We start from the raw sequence: 19,356 nt of genomic DNA, 5'->3' as shown, positions 1-19,356 counted from the left end.
CACCTCTCCAAGTTCTCTTCCACCTGTTCTCACCACAGCATCCTCAAAGCAAAGATGTCATCTGTGGTGCTCTTTCTCGGCATGAATCAATGTTGCTCTCGTCCAAGTCTTGCTTCAACAAGCTCCACCAGATCTTCATCGTGTGACTCATCAACTTAATTCCCCTGTAGTTGCTACAACTCTACATCACCCTTGTTCTTAAAAATGGGCACCAGCACACTTCTGTTCCATTCCTCAGACATTTCCTCACCCTCATATATGCCATTGAATGTTTGGGTCTAAAACCTCCCTGCCATCTCTTCAAGACATTTCCAAACCACTGGTCATCAGGTCCTACTGCCTTCCCCTTCTTCATTCTTTTCAGAGCTTTCCAAAATTCACCCTCACTAATCTTTCCCACTTCCTGGTCCACAGTTTCTTTGATCTCTTCTTTTTGCTTTCATTCTCTTCATTTATTAGCTCCTCAAAGTACTCCTTCCATCTTCCCATCATGCTCTACTCACTTGTTAAAACATTACCATTCTGATCTTTAACGAGCCTAACCTGCTGCATATCCTTTCCAGCCTGATCCCTCTCTCCAATCTGTACTCTTTAGTGTCCAGCCTCCCAAACATCTCATCAAACACCTTCTGCTTTACCTTAGCTACCTCCCTCTTTGCTCTACGTTGCTCTCCTTATATTCCTGTCTCCTCTTTTCAGTCCTTCACTCATATTTCTTTTTGGTTAATCTTTCTTTGAACAAGTTCCGGCACTACTTCATTTCACCACCAGGTTTCTCCATCATCCAGATGACACACCAAGTACCTTCCTATGTCTCTCTAAATACTGTTGCTGTAGTAGTCCAGTCATTTGGAAGCTCTTTCTTACCACGCAGAGCCTTTAACAGCTCCTCTTTGAATTTCTCACATTCTTCTTTCTTCACCTTCCATCATTTGGTCGTCTTCTCTAATTTTACTCTTTTTCTCAATGACAAGTTTTTCTATGTCGTCTGGCCACGCTCTCCCCTGCCACAACCTTACAGTCTCCAATCTCCCTCAGGGTTCCTCTTCTACACAGAATGTAGTCGACCTGCGTACTCCTTCCTCCACTCTTATAGGTCACTCCTTTTGGAAATAAGTGTTGACTAGTGGATTTTGCCGAGAGAATGAAAATGGCTGTAGTTGTCATTTCCCTATCTGTTACGGAAGCACCGGGGAATGACATCCACCACCATCTTCCTGGTTTACCCTAGACATCAAACCTACCCATCACTTCCTCATTCCCTCTGTTCCTTCAGCAACATGTCCGTTCAGGTCTGCTCCGATCACCACTCCTCTCTGGGAACATCACCAGATCCTTCTAAAATGTATCTTTCTAGCAAATGCCAAGTGGAAGTTATGATTAAAATGTTACCTAAAAACTGGAAAAACCCTAGCTAAAAGTTTAACTTTGCAAAATAATTACTGAAATATTAAAGTGAAAAAAGTTATCTCGAGTCTTGAACAAGAGCTAGCTGAAAGCATGGTTCAGCGATAAATTAAAAGTAGCAAAAGTTATAAGAAAATAATTGTAAAGCGCTAGCTAAAATAGCTAGCTAAAAAGGTAAAAGCTAAGTAGAAGTTAAAATGGCTAAAAGCTGCACCTAGAAGTTAAATATAGCAAAACAGTTGCTATAACGCTTAAAATTAAAAAAAGATTGTCTTAACTACAGCTATTATTTAGCTATGTTTATTAACATGCTAGCTAAAATAGCAGGCTACAGTTGCAATTTGAGCTAAGAAGATAATAGTAAAAAGTTAGCTAAAAGTAGCAGAATGCTAGCTAAAAATGGTAAAAGCTGAAGTACAAAAAAACAGCTGAAAGCTGCAAATAGCAACTAGAAGCTGAAAAAGGCTAAGTAACAAAAAGCTAAGAAGTTAATGTAACTAAAAGCTGCAAAAGACTCGTTAAAAGTAGGAACCTAAAAACGGCAAAAAGTTAAATTTTGTAAAACTGATAGCTAAAAGTAGCAAAAATGTGAAACGCTAATTAGAAACATTAAGGTTAAAAGTGAAACACAGCTAAAAGCCAAAAGGATAAAAAGTTATCTGAAAGCTGCAAAAGCTTGGTAAAAATTTAACGTTGCGAAAAAGTCGCTAAAACTTTAAGACTGAGCTAAAAGTTGAACAGTTGTGGAAGAGATCATCTTAGTGCATCAGTGTCAATTTTTAATTAAGTTAAATTAATTCGACCTTTAATTATACAGGTTAGTGCCACTGAGCCTCGGGGACTCAATGTTTTGAAAAGTATACAAGAAAAATACCTCCCATTTTAATAAATGAGCAGAAAATGAATTGCACAAAGTTTTCGAAAAAGGATAGAAAAATAAACTGAATTCAACACTATTACAAACGTTGCAAGCTTTATATTATACAACTTAAATGCCATTATCCAGCTAAAACAAGCAAATTAAATTTAACATGTCTACATCTGATTAAAATCACTCATGAACTATTTAAGTTAGTGCTGTATGGACTTGCTTATTAGCCCGTTAGCTCTATTTATGTAACACTCGAAACAACCAAGGGCTCGCATTTTACACTTGTCGTTGATTGGTCAAAAACTAATGACGCGTTTTATTTCTATGCTCTGATTGGTTACTTCTGATCACCTGACAGTTATGTGGGCGGTACAATATCTATGGGCGGTACTTTATCAAACCGCAGGAGGAAGTGAACAACAGAGAGCTGTCAGTTGTTGGACGAAGGGGTCGAGAAGCCGACAAAATGTGGGTTCTCGTGTCCGTTATTTCCACGGTTTTGATAATATTTATGTTAAAGTATTTCTTCGGCAGCTACGGTCCGAATCCCTTTGAGAAGGACAGTCGTGAACCGTTGAAAAAGAGGGTTTACGACAAGAAGGAGAAGAATAAAGTGCTAAAGCAAGGTGAGTTTAGTGCAACTTGTGCAGCCTGCCTGCGCTGTAATTAAACAGATGACGTGACTGTCGATCAGCTGTGTGTAAAACACGATTCATCTCGTTAAACCTGCAACTAAATTTTACATTTTATACAATTTAGGGGATGAATGTGCAAACAGGGAGCAGCACTGAATGAGTAAACTCCAAATTCTTCATTTATAAAAGTTAAATGTCTTGCCATTTTATTAACTTCTTATTTCTTGGACTCAAATTACACTATATTTGGGTTAAAATCATATTTTATACGCTGTGGTCTTAAGTTAAGATCTTTGATTTAATATTTTTAGGAATTCAAAAATGGCTAACACTCCAAACCTTACGTTTGTTTCTTACAGTATCGAGATTTTTTACACCTCTTAAGCTGATAATAGTAATAATCTACCTTGAACAGCTTTTGTGTGGATGTGCCTTCGTTAAACCCACAGCAGACATAAATCTGCGGTGTTTTTGTTCCTTTTGAACCTTTTGCTTTCACGTTTTACTCGACTTGTAGGATTCCTGGCCAGTAAAGTACCAGAAAACTTGGATGCAATCATCATTGGAAGTGGTGTCGGTGGGCTCGGGCTTGCTGTGCTGCTTGCTAAAGTCGGAAAGAAAGTTCTGGTTCTGGAGCAGCACAGTAAGGCCGGGGGATGCTGCCACACGTTCTCAGAGAAGGGCTTTGAGTTTGATGTTGGTGAGTCTTTTCTGTGGGAACGTTTTCTCCGTACATGGAAGCCTCAGTCTGGACTAACGGCCACGCTGCTTCTGAACCACAGGGATCCATTACATCGGGGAACTCGTGGAACACCAGCCTTTCCGCTGCATGTTGGACCAGATGACCAATGGACAGCTGCAGTGGGAGCCTCTGGAGAATCCATTTGACCACGTTGTGCTGGGACCTCCAGAAAACCGCCGCAGGTACCCCATCTACAGCGGCAGGACTCGCTTCCCCGAGGAGCTGAAGAAGTGTTTCCCTAAAGAGGAGAAGGCCATTGACGAGTACCTGCGGCTGGTCAAGGTAGGATCTTTTAGCAAATATTATAATTATCTACTTAACACGTTACCTCAACGTGCAAATGACTTTTCTCCCAGTAAACTTTGTATTCAAGATCTGCACTTGGGCACATTTCATTATTCAGATGTCATGTTATCAAATCCAAACCAAAGGTCGGAGTGACTTCTGAGGACACTCAGCTGCAGCGTTGCACAACTTTTATCTGCGTTTTACTCCTACACAGCTAAATAAACTGTGGTTTCAAGTTGCTGTGCCACTTTACTGCTTTTATTTTTGTTACATCATGAAAATAAATTTAAAAAAAAACAGTGAACATAAAAGATTATGCAGAAAAGAGCAACAAAAATACAGTAAATGTAAAGGATTTAATAAAAACTGATAGATGTTGTATATAAATCAATACTTAACATGTATCATTGTTGGACAAATTAAATGGTTCTTTTCAAGACTAACCTTTATATTAAGATAACGGATACAACTAGAGAAATTTAATTTCCTGCGAAAATGCAGTGTGAATGCTTACTGCAGAAGAACTTGCTGAAAAACAGCTGAAATTACCTAAATAACATTTTGAAAATGTAGCTGAAATGGAAGAACAAGCCTAAATTAGCAGAAGAAAGCAGAAAGAACACATCTTCGCTGAATTAGGCTGAAAAAAAGTTGAAATCATTGCAAAAAAAAAAAAAAGTGGAATTAGCTGAAAAAATGAAAATCAGCATAAAACAGCTGAATAGTAGCTGAAATAACTGAAACTATCTGAAAGGAGCATAACAAGCTGAAATAAACAGAAATCATTTAATTAAGCTAAAAGTAGCAGAAATTAGCACAGAAAACTTGAATTTCTTTGAAAAAGGCTGAAATTAACTAAAAAGGTAGAACAAGCTTAAATTAGCAGAACAAAGTAGAAAGAACATGTTTGCCCAGTTAGGCGTAAAGAACGAGCACAACAAAATTTAAATTATCTAAAAAAAAAAGCAAGAATTAGACAGAAAAAAAGCTGAATAGTAGCTATAGTCAGAAAGAAGCTTAATTTACCAGAAGGAAGTGGAGAGAGCACATCGTGGCTGAAGTAGCCTGACAAAAGTTTAAATGAGTACAAAAACGTGGAATTAGCTGAAAAAGCTAAAATTGACATTTAAAAACAGCTAAAATTAGCTTGAATAGTAGAAAAAGCTTAAACTTTCAGAAATCAGCTGAAAGGAGCATAAGAAGCTGAAATTAGCAGAAAGAAATTAGAAGCACAAAAGTCTTGTAGTTAGTAGAAATAATCTAAAAGGAGCACAAAACAGCTGAAAAACAGTTGAAATTAGCTGAAAGAAATTAAATGTGCACAAGGAAGCTAAAAGAAGCCGAAGCAGAACAAAATGTGAAAGGAGCAGTAAAAGGTTGTAACAGATCCAAAGATATGAAGGATGTAAAATGAGCTCAATTCATTTTCTATGAGGAAAAAATGTCAGAAAAGGCTAAATATTTCAAACAGCTAAAGTTGCACCAATACCAAAAGTCACAGCAGGATTGTCCTGAATGAGCCGAACGTTTTGATTCATGATTTGTTGAAATAGCACAAAAATTGTGGAACGAGAAACGTGCTGAAACACGTACAGAAGGAAAATGGATCACAACAGAGTGAACGCTTCATAAACATCAGCACAATAATAAAATCTAATTGTTTTAAGTTTATAATAGTGAAAGTCTGTTAATTTGATCAACATATCATGAACTATTATACGGATTTTAATGAAGCTTGTAGTGAGATCATCGTTGGCTGTGCGTCTACAGCTGATTACATTTAGGAGTCAACCCCATTCAAGATGGCTGCCACAACTAACTGACTTTAAACAACGCAAAAACAGCTAAAACTGTCCGTTTTACAGATGTTGACCTAAACTGTGGTGTGGTAGTAGCTGAAACTGATCCACAACAGATGTTCCGAGTGCTAAGCATTATTGCAGTGATTTTATTTAAAACTCGGACTTACAGACTGACATGAAACGCGTTCCTTCGTGGGCTTTTCATCATTTTATGTTGGTGTTGCTGGTTTTCAACACAGACGGGTTTAGAAGAAGAGCAGCAGATGGAAGAGCCTTGACGTGAGTCTTCTCGGACCCTGGCTGACTGACGCGTTTGTACTCGGTGTTGATTTACAAAATGTTCAGACAGCGGTTCCAACATCCTCGAAACACGACCGTCTGAAACTAAAACAAGTGCTCGGTGAGATGGGATCGGGATCAGTTGTCCTCTCACGTTACGTCTTCGTGTCTCGTTTGGTCTACAGAAAACCAAGAATGGAGTTTGGCTCCTCGTGATGCTGAAGCTCGTCCCGGTCCCTTTGGCCAAGTTCCTGATCCACAGCGGCCTCGTCAAACGCCTGTCGTTCTTCTTCAAAATGGCCCCCCGCAGCCTGACGGATGTGGTCAACGGGCTGACCCAGAACCAGGACCTCAGGGCCGTACTGTCCTACATCTTTGGCACCTACGGTACGCCAGGCTGCAGCTCTTCTTTGCTCCACGAGTCAAACCGGTCAGCGCCAGACTCCTCAAGGTTTTTCAATCTGCAGGGAACATGCCAAAAGATGCCAGCTTCGCCATGCACAGCTTGCTGGTGACCCACTACCTGAACGGCGCCTGGTACCCTAAAGGTGGCTCCAGTGAAATCGCCTATCACATGATCCCCATCATAGAGAAGGCAGGAGGCGCCGTTCTGGTGCGGGCCCCGGTGAACCGGATCCTAGTCAACGACGCAGAGGAAGCTTGCGGTGAGTGCTTGAGCCCGTTCAGCCGCTGTGAACGCAGAGTCTCGGTCACGGTGCTCGTTTCTTCTGGTTTCAGGTGTGAGTGTGTTGAAAGGTCAGGAGGAAGTGCACGTCCACGCGCCCGTGATCATTTCTGACGCCGGCGTCTTCAACACCTACGAGAAGCTGCTTCCCAAGGAGCTCCGAGCCACGCCAGGTCAGACGGGACTCGCAGCGTAACTCCGTTTCATAACTATTGGGTTCACGTTTGTTGTGGTAGTAGCTGAGAGTCCTTCACAACCACTGCTTGTGTGTTGCGTCGTTTTACGGCTACGACTCTGTCGTTTCTCAACGATCTTTCACGAAAGGCGTCGGGCGAGGAACGTTTTCGCCTCCAATAGTTTGAACTCTCATTCTCACTATTGTGATCCATTTTTCTTCCGTACGTTTTTCAACACGTTTCTCGTCGCGCAGTTTACAAACTATTTCAACAAGTCATGAATCAAAACGTTCGGCTCATTCAGGACAATCCTGCTGTGATGTTTGGTATTGGTGCAACTTTAGCTTTTTGAAATATTTAGCCTTTTCTGATGTTTTTTCCTCATAAAAAAATGAAATCACCTCATTTTACCTCCTTCAGATGTTTAGATCTCTGTACAACTTTTTACTGCTCCTTTCACATTTTGTTCTGCTTCAGCTTCTTTCAGCTTCCTTGTGCACATAAAAAAAAAAAATTCAGCTACTTTCAGCTCATTTCAACAGTTTTTAGCCGTTTCGTGATCCTTTTAAATTCTTTCGGCTAACTACAACATTTTTGTGCTACTTCTAAGTTCCTTCTGCTAATTTCACCTTGTTTCTGTGCTACAGCTTTTTCTTCAGCTACTATTTAGCTGTTTTGATAATTTAAGCCTTTTCAGCTAATTCCACATTTTTTGCACTCATTTCAACTTTTTTCAGTTTAATTCAGCAAAAATGTGCTCTCTCCACTTCTTGTAATTTCATTGTCTTTTTGCTTTTTGAGCTACCTTTCAGCTGTTTTTGTTAGTGGGTAAATTCAATTTTTCTTCAATAATTTCCACTTTTTTGTGCTAATTTCTGCTTCTTTCAACAAACATCTTCTTTCTTTTGCTAATTTAAGCTTGTTCTAACTTTTCAGCTACTTTTATTTAGCATTTTAAGCTAATTTCAGCTGTTTTCAGATAAATTCAAGTTATTTGTGGTAATTTCTGCTACTTTCAGCTTATGCTCCTTTCAGTTTTTGATGCCATTTCAGCTACTTTTTTAGTGGTTTTTGTGCTAAATTTAGCTTTTTTTTTCAGCTGATTCCACTTTTTTTTTTTTTTTTAGCTCATTTCAGTTCCTTCCACTTCCTTCTAGCTTCTTTCTGCCTTTTCAGCTACTTTTCAGCATTTTTGTTGTTGCTGATTTCAGTTTTTGTAGTTGGTTTCCTAATTTTTTGCTGATTTCAGCTTATTTAAACCAAATTCAGCAAATCTGCTTTCTTCTGCTAACTTAGGATCGTTCTTCCATTACAGCTAAATTTCAGCATGTATTTCGTTAATTTCAGCTGTTTTTCCACAAGTTCTTCAGCAATAAGCGTTCACAATGCATTTTAACAGGAAATGCAATTCCTCTAGTTTTTATTCATGTTTGTTTGTTTTAATGTATATTTAATAATTTAGTCCTGAACATGTTCCAAACAAATAAAAACAACCAGGAAACAGAGAAAAGTTGTAAATCTTTGCAGCTGAGAGGCTAAAACTGAAACTGAGACGTTGAAATCAGCGCTCGCTGCTCTCGTTTCTGTTTGTATTTTATTTTTATTTTTTAAAATGTTTCTAACGAGTCTTTGTGCTGTTCTGGGACTCTCTGCCTTCCAGCCGTCCAGGAGCAGCTCGCGATGGTCAAACACGGTGAAGGCGGCCTGAGTATCTTTATGGGTCTGAACGGAACCAAGGAAGAGCTGGGCCTGAAGGCCGACAACTACTGGATCTTTGCCGACAGCAACTTTGACGAGCTGTACGGTTCCGTGTTAACTCCCGTGACGGCGGAGCCAAATAAACGCTGGCTCTGACTCCGAGACCAGAACTTCATCTGCGAGGACGTGTAACTTTAAAAGTTACAAGAATTTTCTGTTTTCTTTAAAGGGTGGAGAACTACATGAGCAAAGACAGGGAGGAGTCTGCTAAAAACATTCCTCTGCTGTTCGTCGCCTGTCCATCAGCTAAAGACCCCACCTGGGAGGAGAGATCACCAGGTAAGGCGAATTTATTCCCATCGCACATTTCAGCTTTACATGGATAATTAAAAAACACAGTGACGAAGTGCAAAACAACAATAAAAGCATAAAAAGCACGGGATGAAATGATGCGTTGCTTTAATCGAAGGCAGCAGCAGCGAACAGGACGGTCTTCAGCCTCGTTTTGAAGGACCTCGCACTCCGGTAGTTTCCTGTGAGTTTCTTCCAGATGTTTGGAGCGTAAAAGCTGAAGGCAGCTTCTGCGTGTTTGGTTCTGATCCTGAGGACAGAGAGCAGATTTAAACCGGACGATCAGAGGTGCATTTTGGACCCAGTCCCTGTAGTTCGTAAACTATGAACAAGATTTTAAAATCAACGTGAAGCCAGAGCAAAGACCTCACAGCTGGACAGCAGCAGCTGTTTGATGGACTTTCATGAAAACCAGCATATAGTCCGTTACAATCTAATCTATGTGGCTTACGACAAATGCACGAACGAGTTGTTCTACGTCTTGCAGAGACCTCGACCCATTAATTCTTGCGGTATTCTTCAGGTGGTAGAAGGCCGTCCGTCTTTTTGTCTTTTCTGTCCAGACTCAGGTCAGAGTCCACGATCACTCCAAGGCACTAAATAAAGGTTGAATGAATGGAAAAGGTTTCTGGCTTCGTCTGAGCCTTTTAGCACCACGGACTCCAGGTGTGTGCTCATGTTTGGTCCTAGCTACAAAAACTATACTACAGTAGTCCCTCGATTATCGCGGGGGTCATGTTCCACCCCCACGATAGATAAAAAACACAAACGCTGTATTTATTTTAGTATTTATATTTATTTAAGGCTTTATAAACCCTTCTTGCAACGTTCTAAACTCTTAAACCTACGTCATTTTAACAACATGCGTGTATGTACTGCAACATTTTATATGGGGACTCGCCGGTCTTGGTCCGGTTCTGATCGGCTCTCTGCAGCCGTTGAGCACCAGACGCTTTTGGAGAGAGCCAGACCTACGGAGAGCCAGCACAAAACCACACAATGGTCCAGACGGAGTCCAAATAATCCTGAGGAATCTGATGAATAAAATCCGGGTGAGCTCCGGAGAAGGCACCGGACCTCCAAGCAACGCCTCCCCGCTCGAGAGGCTTCATGGGCCGGCACACGGCTCTCGGCTTGACCGATGAGGCTGGAGGTCCGGTTCTGGTCCGGTTCTGATGGTCTCTCTGCATCCGCTGAGCGCACTGAACTTTATAATCCAGTTTGGATCAGATCAAAACTTTCCCAACGCTTCAACAGAAAGCAGAGGCTGGAAGCAGTGATGGCTTCTGGGTAGTGTAGTTCTTTTGACTGGCTTTACAGTATAGGCTCATTGAAAGAAAACTACAAAATGGCGGCGCTTGTCTGAAGTATTTTTTTCCGTTAACTTTTTATCCCGCATCGTCCCAATCACGTGAGTAATATTAAAGTTGACTATTGTTGAAAAACTGCGAAAGTCAAACGGTGAAGTAACGAAGAACAACTGTACTTCACTTTTCTCTTTGTCACGCTGAAGAAACACATCCAGTGGAGTATTCGTCCAGTCCACTCACTAAGTGCTCGTATTAAATATACCCTCATCCGAAGTCACATTGTGTTTTATCCTGTACCCCCCCGGTTTAATGATTTTCATCTTTTTAGGAAAGTCTACTTTGAGTCTGGTGAGTTTTGCTAAATATGAGTGGTTTGAGGAGTGGAAGGATGACAAAGTGAAGAACCGAGCGCCGGATTACAAAGAGCTGAAACAAGCGTTCATCGACTCGGCCCTGGAGGTGGTGATGGATGTGTTTCCTAAGATCACCAGAGACAAGGTGAACACTTTGGAAGCTTCTAATGTCTCGGAACAAGATGAAAACATTAATGCTCGTCCTACTTTTACCGTTTCGTGCTTTCCTTGTGTTGGACCCAAAATCCATTCAGACATTTTTTGTGTTTTCTATAACAAACATTTATAAACGGATCATCATCTGGAGGTTTTTCATTTAAATCGGTGCTGACTGAGTTACAGCATTAATGATGTTTTACACTTCGGATGAGCGCTCGCACTCGTGCAAACACATTTTCAAAGTCTGAAAACTGAACAAGCTTGTAGGAAGGTTTTCTTTAACACGGTTCCTGTGAAGTTCTGAAAAGTTTGGCCTGATTTTTAGTATTTTCCAGACCTGGATGAGTATGGAATAAGAAAAAGGTTTGCATAAATATTTGTGCATTGAGATTCTAAAAACTAAAAATATCCGAGCACAATAATTTGCTCAACTCCCATGATGCTTTGCACCCCGGTCCTGAGTCTTCTTGGATGGGAGCATTTGTTCTTCTAAAATCTGTACGTGCTTTTCTGGATTGATGGTGCCTTTCCAGACGTGTAAGCTGCCCATGCTAAAACGCACTAATGCACCCCCATACCATCAGAGAGGCTGGCTTTTGAACTGCGAGTCTGTAACGGGCCGGACAGTCTCTTTACTCTTCAGTATGGAGGATGTGGTCCTTTTTGAGGCGTGTTGCTGCCATAAAAACATTTTTTCCAAAATTAAATTTTTTAAAATTTCAACATTGACGTTTATCGCGTTCCGCTGTGAATAAAAAAAAATGGGTTAACGAGATCTGAAACTCTTCGTATAGTTTTTTTTTTACATTTTACTCAACGTCCCAACTTTTTAGAAACTGGGGTTGCATCAGGGGTTCTTAATGTTTCATGTCATTGAAATGTTTTTATTCAAGATATTATAGAACTTGTTCCTCCGTTTTCTTAGGTTTAGTGGAGCTCTAAAGCAAATATGTGAACAGTACAATGTTCTGGTTCAGAAGTACTGGTTACAGCTCTTTAAATATGTAGATTAACTTTAGATTGTAGAATTTGAGTCACACACCAAACATCTGACAGCTTCACCTTTAAACGTGAGAAATTATACGTTTCCGCTTTATTTTATAACGGCTGAAACCAGGCCAGCACGGTGTTTTTAGTATATTTGGTATTAATAATGTTTAATTGCTTCTTTTTATACAGATTGAGTACATTGATGCTGGAACCCCCATCACAAACACGCACTATATCGGAGCTCCCAAAGGTGAGATCTATGGTGTGGATCACGGCATCGCTCGATTTAGTCCTGAGCTCAACGCTACAATAAGACCTCAAACGCCTCTGAAGAACCTCTACCTGACAGGTGCGTCCTTCTCTGCCTCGTTATACAAACCACACCGTCATTTTTATACATTTACTCCACCCAATGTGTTGTTTGTTTCACAGGTCAGGACGTGTTTCTGTGCGGTTTCGCCGGCGCCCTCGCAGGAGCTCTCACCTGTGGCTCAGTCATTCTCAACCGCAACCTCCATCTGGACACCATCGCCTTGGCCAAAAGAACCAAAACCTTTAACAAGTCGAAAGAGGAGTAGCTGCTGATTTATGTGCTCCAATTAAGCAGCGCTCTGCTGAAACACTGCAGCTCAACGTCAATAAGAGACCCCATCTAATATTAACTGTTTCAGCTAAAATAAAGGGGAATGTATCTGTACTAGCAGGACACTTTACCTGTGCTTCACCTGCTTTAATCTGGGTTTAACAAGTTGGTTGGTTAAAAAAAAAAAAAGCACTTTTCTTGCTAATTGCACTTAAAAAAATGTTTGTCCGACTTGTTCATGTGAACCACTTTGTGCTTTACTCCCTGAATTCAGCTTTGTTTTATTGTTTTAACTGATCAAAGTTTATAAACATTAAATTTGTACAACTTTGTGTTTGTTGTTGTTAAACGTATGCACAAAAAATATAAAGTTAATCATTTACTGCTTTTTGGGTTTGTTTTGGTTCTTGTTGTGACAATCCTCTCACTGGAAAACAAACACCTCGCCTTTTTTTTTTTGTGTGTGTGTTTACACATGACTGACTGCATTTGAACGCACCATACCTTTACATAGGCTGCAACGGGAGCACGTGCGCGGAGAGTGTCAGTAAAATGTTAAAGTTTAAGCTCTGTGATTAGTTGAAGGATTATGGGGGTGTGAAATTTTTTTTTCATATTTTTTTTTTTTTAAATATGCAAAGACAACTTTCTGCCGCTGGCGGGCGGTGCAGATTGAACGCTGAGCTGTCTAAGGTAAACAAACAAAAAATAAATAACAGCTAGTTCAAAGTTTGTGTTTATAAATACTCTTATTATGACAAGTGATAATTCTTTTGTTTTTTATTTCAGTGACAGGTAGTTTTTACCTGCTGATTATTAACCTTTGAAATGCATCCGTTAGCCTAGCTACTTATCATTAGCCTAGCTACTTATCATTAGCCTACAATCATATGTATCATTGTAATTTGAGATTGTCATTTGTTGTTCTATTTGTGTTCTTTTGTTCTGTATGTTCAGTAGTTCAATAAAGTTAAAAAAAAAAACTTTTCATTAGCCTAGCTACTTATCATTAGCCTAGCTACTTATCATTAGCCTAGCTAGTTTTCATTAGCCTAGCTACTTTTCATTAGCATAGCTAGCTAACAAGGAAAGAAGGCCTCAACTTTAATTCAACGTTTTTAGGCCTAAAACTCGACATTTTTCGTGATGTTCAGGTCGACCGGGGCTGAGTTTGGAGGAGAATGAACGAACTGGTTAGACCGTTGAGCTATGAGGTCCTGGCGGAGGTCGGGGAGGGCTCCTTCGGTAAGGTGTACAAGGCGCGAGAGGTCGGGGGGACGCAGCGCCTCCTGGGGGTGAAGAAGGTGAACTGCCGCTGGGGTTCGACGGAGGCCGGGATCCCCCCCTTCATGATCCGGGAGGTGGCTCTGCTGCGCAAAATGGGCTTCTTCAACCACCCGAACGTCGTCAAGTAGGTCCATGTTTATTTATTTTACCAACTAAGAGACGTTTTATCTTTACATGCATCTGAATGCAGGCTGATTTATTTTGTCATCTAACTGAAGTTTAACTCAACTGCACACGTTTATCGAAAAGTCAGTCAACTCCACTTGTCTGGTCTCGGAGGCAACAGCCGGAGCAGGGAGGCCCAGTCATCTCTCTGCAAGTCCGCAGTACTGCAGAAGCTGCACCGATCCGTCTTGTTGAACTCGCGCTCCTCTCTTCCCTCACTCCTGAACAAAACCCTGAGATATTTGAAATCCTGCACCTGACCAGCCCACACCTGGTCACATTACAGCTACAACTTCTGGGTTCTCCTCGGATTACTACTTTTTTACAGCTATTTTTGTGCTGCAAAAACAAACAAAGAAATCGACACAAAAAGCTGTTTGATGGAGCATCAGATACAGATTCTGCCAGCTGTTAAAAATACATCAATAAACGTTAAAGTCTGACGCTACAGCTGCACTGAAGCTTTAACTGAGTGAACAAACTCCCCGTGTTGAATCTTTAATGTGAGCTAGAAGAACAGCCCTACGTTTTCTCTTTAGACTTTATCTGCTGCTGTTAAACATGTTGAACGTTGTTTAAACTCCTCAGAACACAGATTGTGGTGTTCAGTCGACTTTTAAAGTCGGTTACCCCTTAAGGCAGGGCTATTCGACTAATTGCTCACGGGGCCACAGTTACTGGAAGCCAAGAGCTCAGGGGCCGGACATCCAGCACTTATTAAGTTTATTTTATGGTTTAAAATCTTGTTTTATTTAAAAACATTGTTTCCTCCACCATTATTCAACAGGGTACCCGCTCTGTCAACAGAAGTGATGCCCTGCCTACTGACCCCCCTCCCCTCCGTAGACAACTGCCAGCACTGACGTAGCGGCACACGATAACGGTGCTAGCTAAAAAGCTCAGTTTCCCCTTACTCTTAGCCGTCTTCCCCCCCCCCCCCGCCCCCGCCCCCACACACTCGAAAACTGTCGGTACAAACCGCACGCAACAACCGTCACCCCCGCCCCCCATCGTCTTAAGACATGGAAGCAATGAGCGCCCTGCTAAGGCACGTAACCTAGGGAGAACACGGAGAAATGAACCCATTGGTGGGCCGAACTGAGTTCACTCGTGGGCCTGATTTGGCCCCCGGGCCGCCAGTTGAAAAGCCTTGCTCGAAGGCATGTGCATGAAAACCACGATTTCAGACTCAAGTTTTAGATGAAAAACGTGAAACAAATGGATCAAAGTTCATGCTTAATAAGCCAGTTAAAAAAATAAATAAATCCAGCAAAGTTAAGTCATGTCCTCTGGACGGTTTCTTATTTTGTTGAGACGTTTTGTCCTTCATCCAAAGGACTTCATCAGCCACAACAAACTCGGTTCTGTAAGTGGTTTACTCACATACTGGGCCACTTGATGTTGGTTGATGTTTTGAATCTTTGGCTGTGGCGGACTCCAAAAACCATCTTCTCACCATAAAACTGGTTGGCCCACTATGAGTAAGCCACCTATGGGATAGAGTTTGTTGTGGCTGACGAAGTCCTTTGGATGAAAGACGAAACATTTCTACAAAAAAAAGAAACCGTCCAGAGGACCTGACTTAACTTTGTTGAAACAAATAGTTGTTTTTCCATTGTTGATTGGAGAATGAATTCTGAAAGATGCAAACAAAATTATTTTTTTTTACCAAAGAATGGGTAAAGACTTAAATATCTAATTTTTGTGGCCAAAGTCGTTGTCGTTTCTGTAAAAATGAGTAAAAATGCTGTGAAAGGTAAGAAGAAACCAACTTAAATGCCAGAATTTAATTTGTATTCTGAAGATGAACGCGTCAGAAATCCTCCAAACACACAAAAATCAAAATAAAAACCTCACTTTTAATAAATAGCTCGACGCTTGATGTGTGACAACGTTTGAGGTTATTAAAGATTCTCGAGTCACGCCACGTTCTGCTAAAAGTCCGTTTAGGATCCGTTAGTTTCTCAGTTCGGTGGTTCTATTTATTTTAACTTGCAGAGTTGTGTCAAAACGTCTCGACCTGTTCGTTCTGCAGACTTTTGGATGCGACCGCCGTGTCGGTCGGCTCCACCCTGGACCTCACTCTCGTGCTGGAGTACGTAGATCAGGACCTGTCCACCTACCTCTCAAAGGTTCCTGCATCGGGTCTGAGCCGCGGCGTCATCAAGGTGGGCCCTCCAGATCTGCTTGGACTTTTTATTTAACGCTGCAGCTTCTGGGTGGGTGTAATGTCTGGTGTCGCTCTCAGGATGTGATGCTGCAGCTGCTGCGAGGACTGGACTTCCTCCACACAAACCTTGTGCTGCACCGGGACCTAAAACCTGAGAACATCCTGGTGAGTAACCGTGGAGAAGTGAAGATCGCAGACTTTGGACTGGCTCGGCTCCACACCTTCAACATCTCTCTGACACCAGGTGTAAGTGTTCCTGCGGTCGCACAAAACGCACAGTCGGCTCTTCAGCTTGAGGTGTGAGCCTCTTGTTGTCCTCCTGCTTCTTCTCAGGTGGTGACTCTGTGGTATCGAGCTCCTGAAGTGCTGCTGAACACCGTTTACATGTTCTCCGTGGACATGTGGAGCGCCGGCTGCATCTTCGCCGAGCTTTTCCTCCTGAGGTCAGAACGATCCGACGCCGGGGTTTTGTCTGAACTCGCATGAGACTTTTTTTTGTGATTCTATAAAATAAAGAATAAATGAACCTTTCCTGATCTTTCACTTCGCAGGCCGTTGTTTAAAGGATACACGGAGGTGCAGCAGCTGCACAAGATCTTCGAGTGAGTCATCGAGTGAATGCTGAGTCAGCGTTTCCTGTTTTATTCTTTTTCTGCACGTTTTTGCAAACTAGCTACTTGTGCATTCTTTTTGCTGTTTTAGCTAACATCAAAACTTTCAGCTCGTTTTGGAGACGGCTTATGCTTTTTTGTAACTTTTACACTTTTAAAAACACTTCACTTTATTTACTAATATTTTAACATAAAATATGGATTCCTTTACTTCTTTCTAAATCTTTGTTCCCTTAAAATCTGCTTCAGCTACTGGCCCCAGTTTTATCTTTTGCTATGTTTAGCCAGCAGTCTGAAACTTTTAGCTTCTAAAACGCCTTTTGTTACTTTTAGCTAACCTTTTGCTATTTAAGTCAGCCTTTTCCTGCTTTAGGGTTGCCTTTTGTTACTTTTAGCCACCATTCTGCTACGATTAGCTTTTAGCCAACATTTTGCTACTTTAGCTTGTCTTGTGTTTTTTTTTTAGCTTTTGGTTAGCCTTTTGCTACATTTGGGCACTTTTCTGTTACTTTTAGCTTCTTGAAAGCCTTTTGTTACTTTTAGCTAACCTTTTGCTATTTAAGTTGCCTCTTGCCACTTTTAGCCAACATTTTGCTACTTTAGCGTGTCCTATGGTTGTTATCTTTAGTCTGCTGCTTTCAGCTTTTGGTTAGCATTTTGCTACATTTAGGCACTTTTCTGTTACTTTTAACTTCTGTCTAGACGTTTTTGCCTCTTTCAGTTTGCCTTTTGCCACTTCTAGCTTTTAGTTAGCCATTTGCTACAGTTAGCCACTGATCTCATAGTAGCTAGCCTTTAGCTACTTTTTGCTTGCCTTTTTCTTCATTTTGCTTTCAGTTAGGACTTTGCGATTTGTAATCTGTGTTTTGCTTTTTTTTATTTCGCAGTTCAAATGTTGCTACCTTCAGCTTGCCTTTTGCTTCATTTAGGCACCAATCTGCTACTTTTACCTTCTAGCTAACATTTTTCTTCCTTTAGCTATCTTTTTTCTACATTTAACTTCTAGCTAGCCTTTTGCAACTTTAACTTTTTGCAACTTTTAGCTAGCTTTTGTCTACCGTTATAACTTTTAGTCTTTTTGCTACATTTAGGCACTTCGGCTGCTTTCAGCTTTCACCTAGCCTTTTGCTACCTTTTGGCTTTCAGCTAGCGTTCAGCCTTTTTCCGATTTAAGAACTCCTAAACCTAAACTTTGTTAGATTTGCAGTTTCCTGTTTTGTTTTTTCGTTCAGGGTGATCGGTTTGCCCAGCGAGGAGGACTGGCCCCGGGACAGCCCCGTCTCGTTCTCAGAAAGCTGGGGGCCCAGAGGGTCCTGCACCAAGCTGCTCCCCAACCTGGACCCCGACGAGAACGACCTCCTGTCTGTAAGCTCAGCTGTGCAAATGTTTTAAACCGACCGTCCGCATCTCCTGCGGGCGGAGGCAGGCGATGATGTCGTCTAGTTTGTGTGATGTTTTCTCGGGTCCGTAATCAAAACGATGGCGTCGGCGCTAAAACTGTTGATTTTCTTCAATCTGTGACCGACGTCTCCTTTTCTCCGCAGCAGTGTTTGGTGTTCAGCCCAACGGGTCGCATCTCCGCCGCCAAAGCTCTGACTCATCCTTTCTTTGTGAAGAACTGAAGAGTTTTGTCCATTTGAGGAGCAGGAGGTAAAATTCTGCTGAATCCCTGCAGTTCGACATATTAACTGGTTTCATGCCTTTAAAATTCACTGAAAACGTAAAGAAACTCCCGAACCATCATGAAAACCGAGGTCTGAGGTGCAGAAACTCAAGCTATAGGACCTATTTTTGATATTTTATCAAACCTCAAACCTTTTATCTGTTAATGTTTGAAAAATTACTTCAATGTGAGCGTTTATGGAGTTAAGATAAAAGTGAAAGTCTGTTTTGTTCTCACTGAACGTAGAACTTGTTTGTTACAATAAAAAAAAAACGATTCTGTTTGTTTAGATGCTGCAGATAAAATATGGTGAGCGCCGTTAGTTTAAGGAGTTGTTTTACTTTCACTGGTGTAGTCGTTTAATGTGTTTAAAGGAACTTCGGTGGATCTTTTTCTTTTAGGTATTTATGGTGTTTTGATGCAGAAAGCACCTGTATTTATGTTTTTGTACAAGACATTTTTCTACACAAGTTCTGTTCGTTCATGGAGCATTTCTATAAACGACTGTTTGAACCTGGTTCTGGTTGTCATGTTCTGAATCATGTTCTGAAGTCGATTGTTTGCAGATCCAATGTATCGAGGAAGAGGGCGCCCTTGGGCCGTTATTAGTTTCTGCAGACCTCTAATGTAAAGGTCTACGTCTTCAGTTTGAGTTGTTTGCACACGTTTGGTCACAACGGACGTTAGATTAGGAGGAACCGCCTGAGAACACCGTCTCATCTGTGAAGCACGGAGGTGGCAGCATCATGTGGGGGGTTAACTGCACTTCACTAAATGGTGAGGTTTTTATGGAAACAGCTACATAAGCCAGGTCTTCCATCAGGTCTCACATGTAAATGAGTCCCCAGGATTAACCTGTCTCATTGGGATTAACCTGTCTCATTGGGATTAACCTGTCTAAATAAAGGTTGAATGAAAAAACCAGGTCTTCCAGTTGGACGATCACCCACAGCCCAGTTAGTTACAAAGTGGCTGGAAGCTGTTTTAGCTGTCAAATATATTTATGAGAAACATTTTTTAAGTTTTATTAATGGGTGGAGGGCACACTTACTGGGTTAATGGGTGGAGGGCACACTTACTGGGTTAATGGGTGGAGGGCACATTTACTGGGTTAATAATGGGTGGAGGGCA

General features: G+C 41.3%; 2 protein-coding genes across 2 annotated transcripts; both read left to right on the top strand.

Moving 5' to 3' along the window:
- The first annotated feature begins 2,727 nt into the window (after positions 1–2,727).
- retsat.2 (retinol saturase, tandem duplicate 2) lies at positions 2,728–12,366 on the top strand. Its single transcript, XM_037688736.1, has 11 exons — positions 2,728–2,904; positions 3,431–3,613; positions 3,696–3,937; positions 6,210–6,411; positions 6,492–6,689; positions 6,763–6,882; positions 8,546–8,684; positions 8,813–8,922; positions 10,573–10,742; positions 11,936–12,095; positions 12,179–12,366. The coding sequence occupies exons 1-11, from the start codon at positions 2,745–2,747 to the stop codon at positions 12,322–12,324; spliced, it is 1,830 nt and encodes a 609-aa protein (XP_037544664.1). The 5' UTR covers positions 2,728–2,744; the 3' UTR covers positions 12,325–12,366.
- Positions 12,367–12,944: 578 nt separating this feature from the next.
- Positions 12,945–18,266, top strand: cdk21 (cyclin-dependent kinase 21). Its single transcript, XM_037688737.1, has 8 exons — positions 12,945–13,022; positions 13,484–13,740; positions 15,817–15,949; positions 16,030–16,197; positions 16,285–16,394; positions 16,503–16,553; positions 17,795–17,927; positions 18,107–18,266. The coding sequence occupies exons 2-8, from the start codon at positions 13,511–13,513 to the stop codon at positions 18,182–18,184; spliced, it is 903 nt and encodes a 300-aa protein (XP_037544665.1). The 5' UTR covers positions 12,945–13,022; positions 13,484–13,510; the 3' UTR covers positions 18,185–18,266.
- The last annotated feature ends 1,090 nt before the right edge of the window (positions 18,267–19,356 follow it).

Source organism: Nematolebias whitei, chromosome 15 (assembly GCF_014905685.2).
Source record: "Nematolebias whitei isolate Nwh7 chromosome 15, NemWhi1, whole genome shotgun sequence".
NCBI lineage: Eukaryota > Metazoa > Chordata > Actinopteri > Cyprinodontiformes > Rivulidae > Nematolebias > Nematolebias whitei.
Note: the sequence above shows the minus strand (reverse complement) of the source record. Positions and strands in the feature narration are given on the sequence as shown.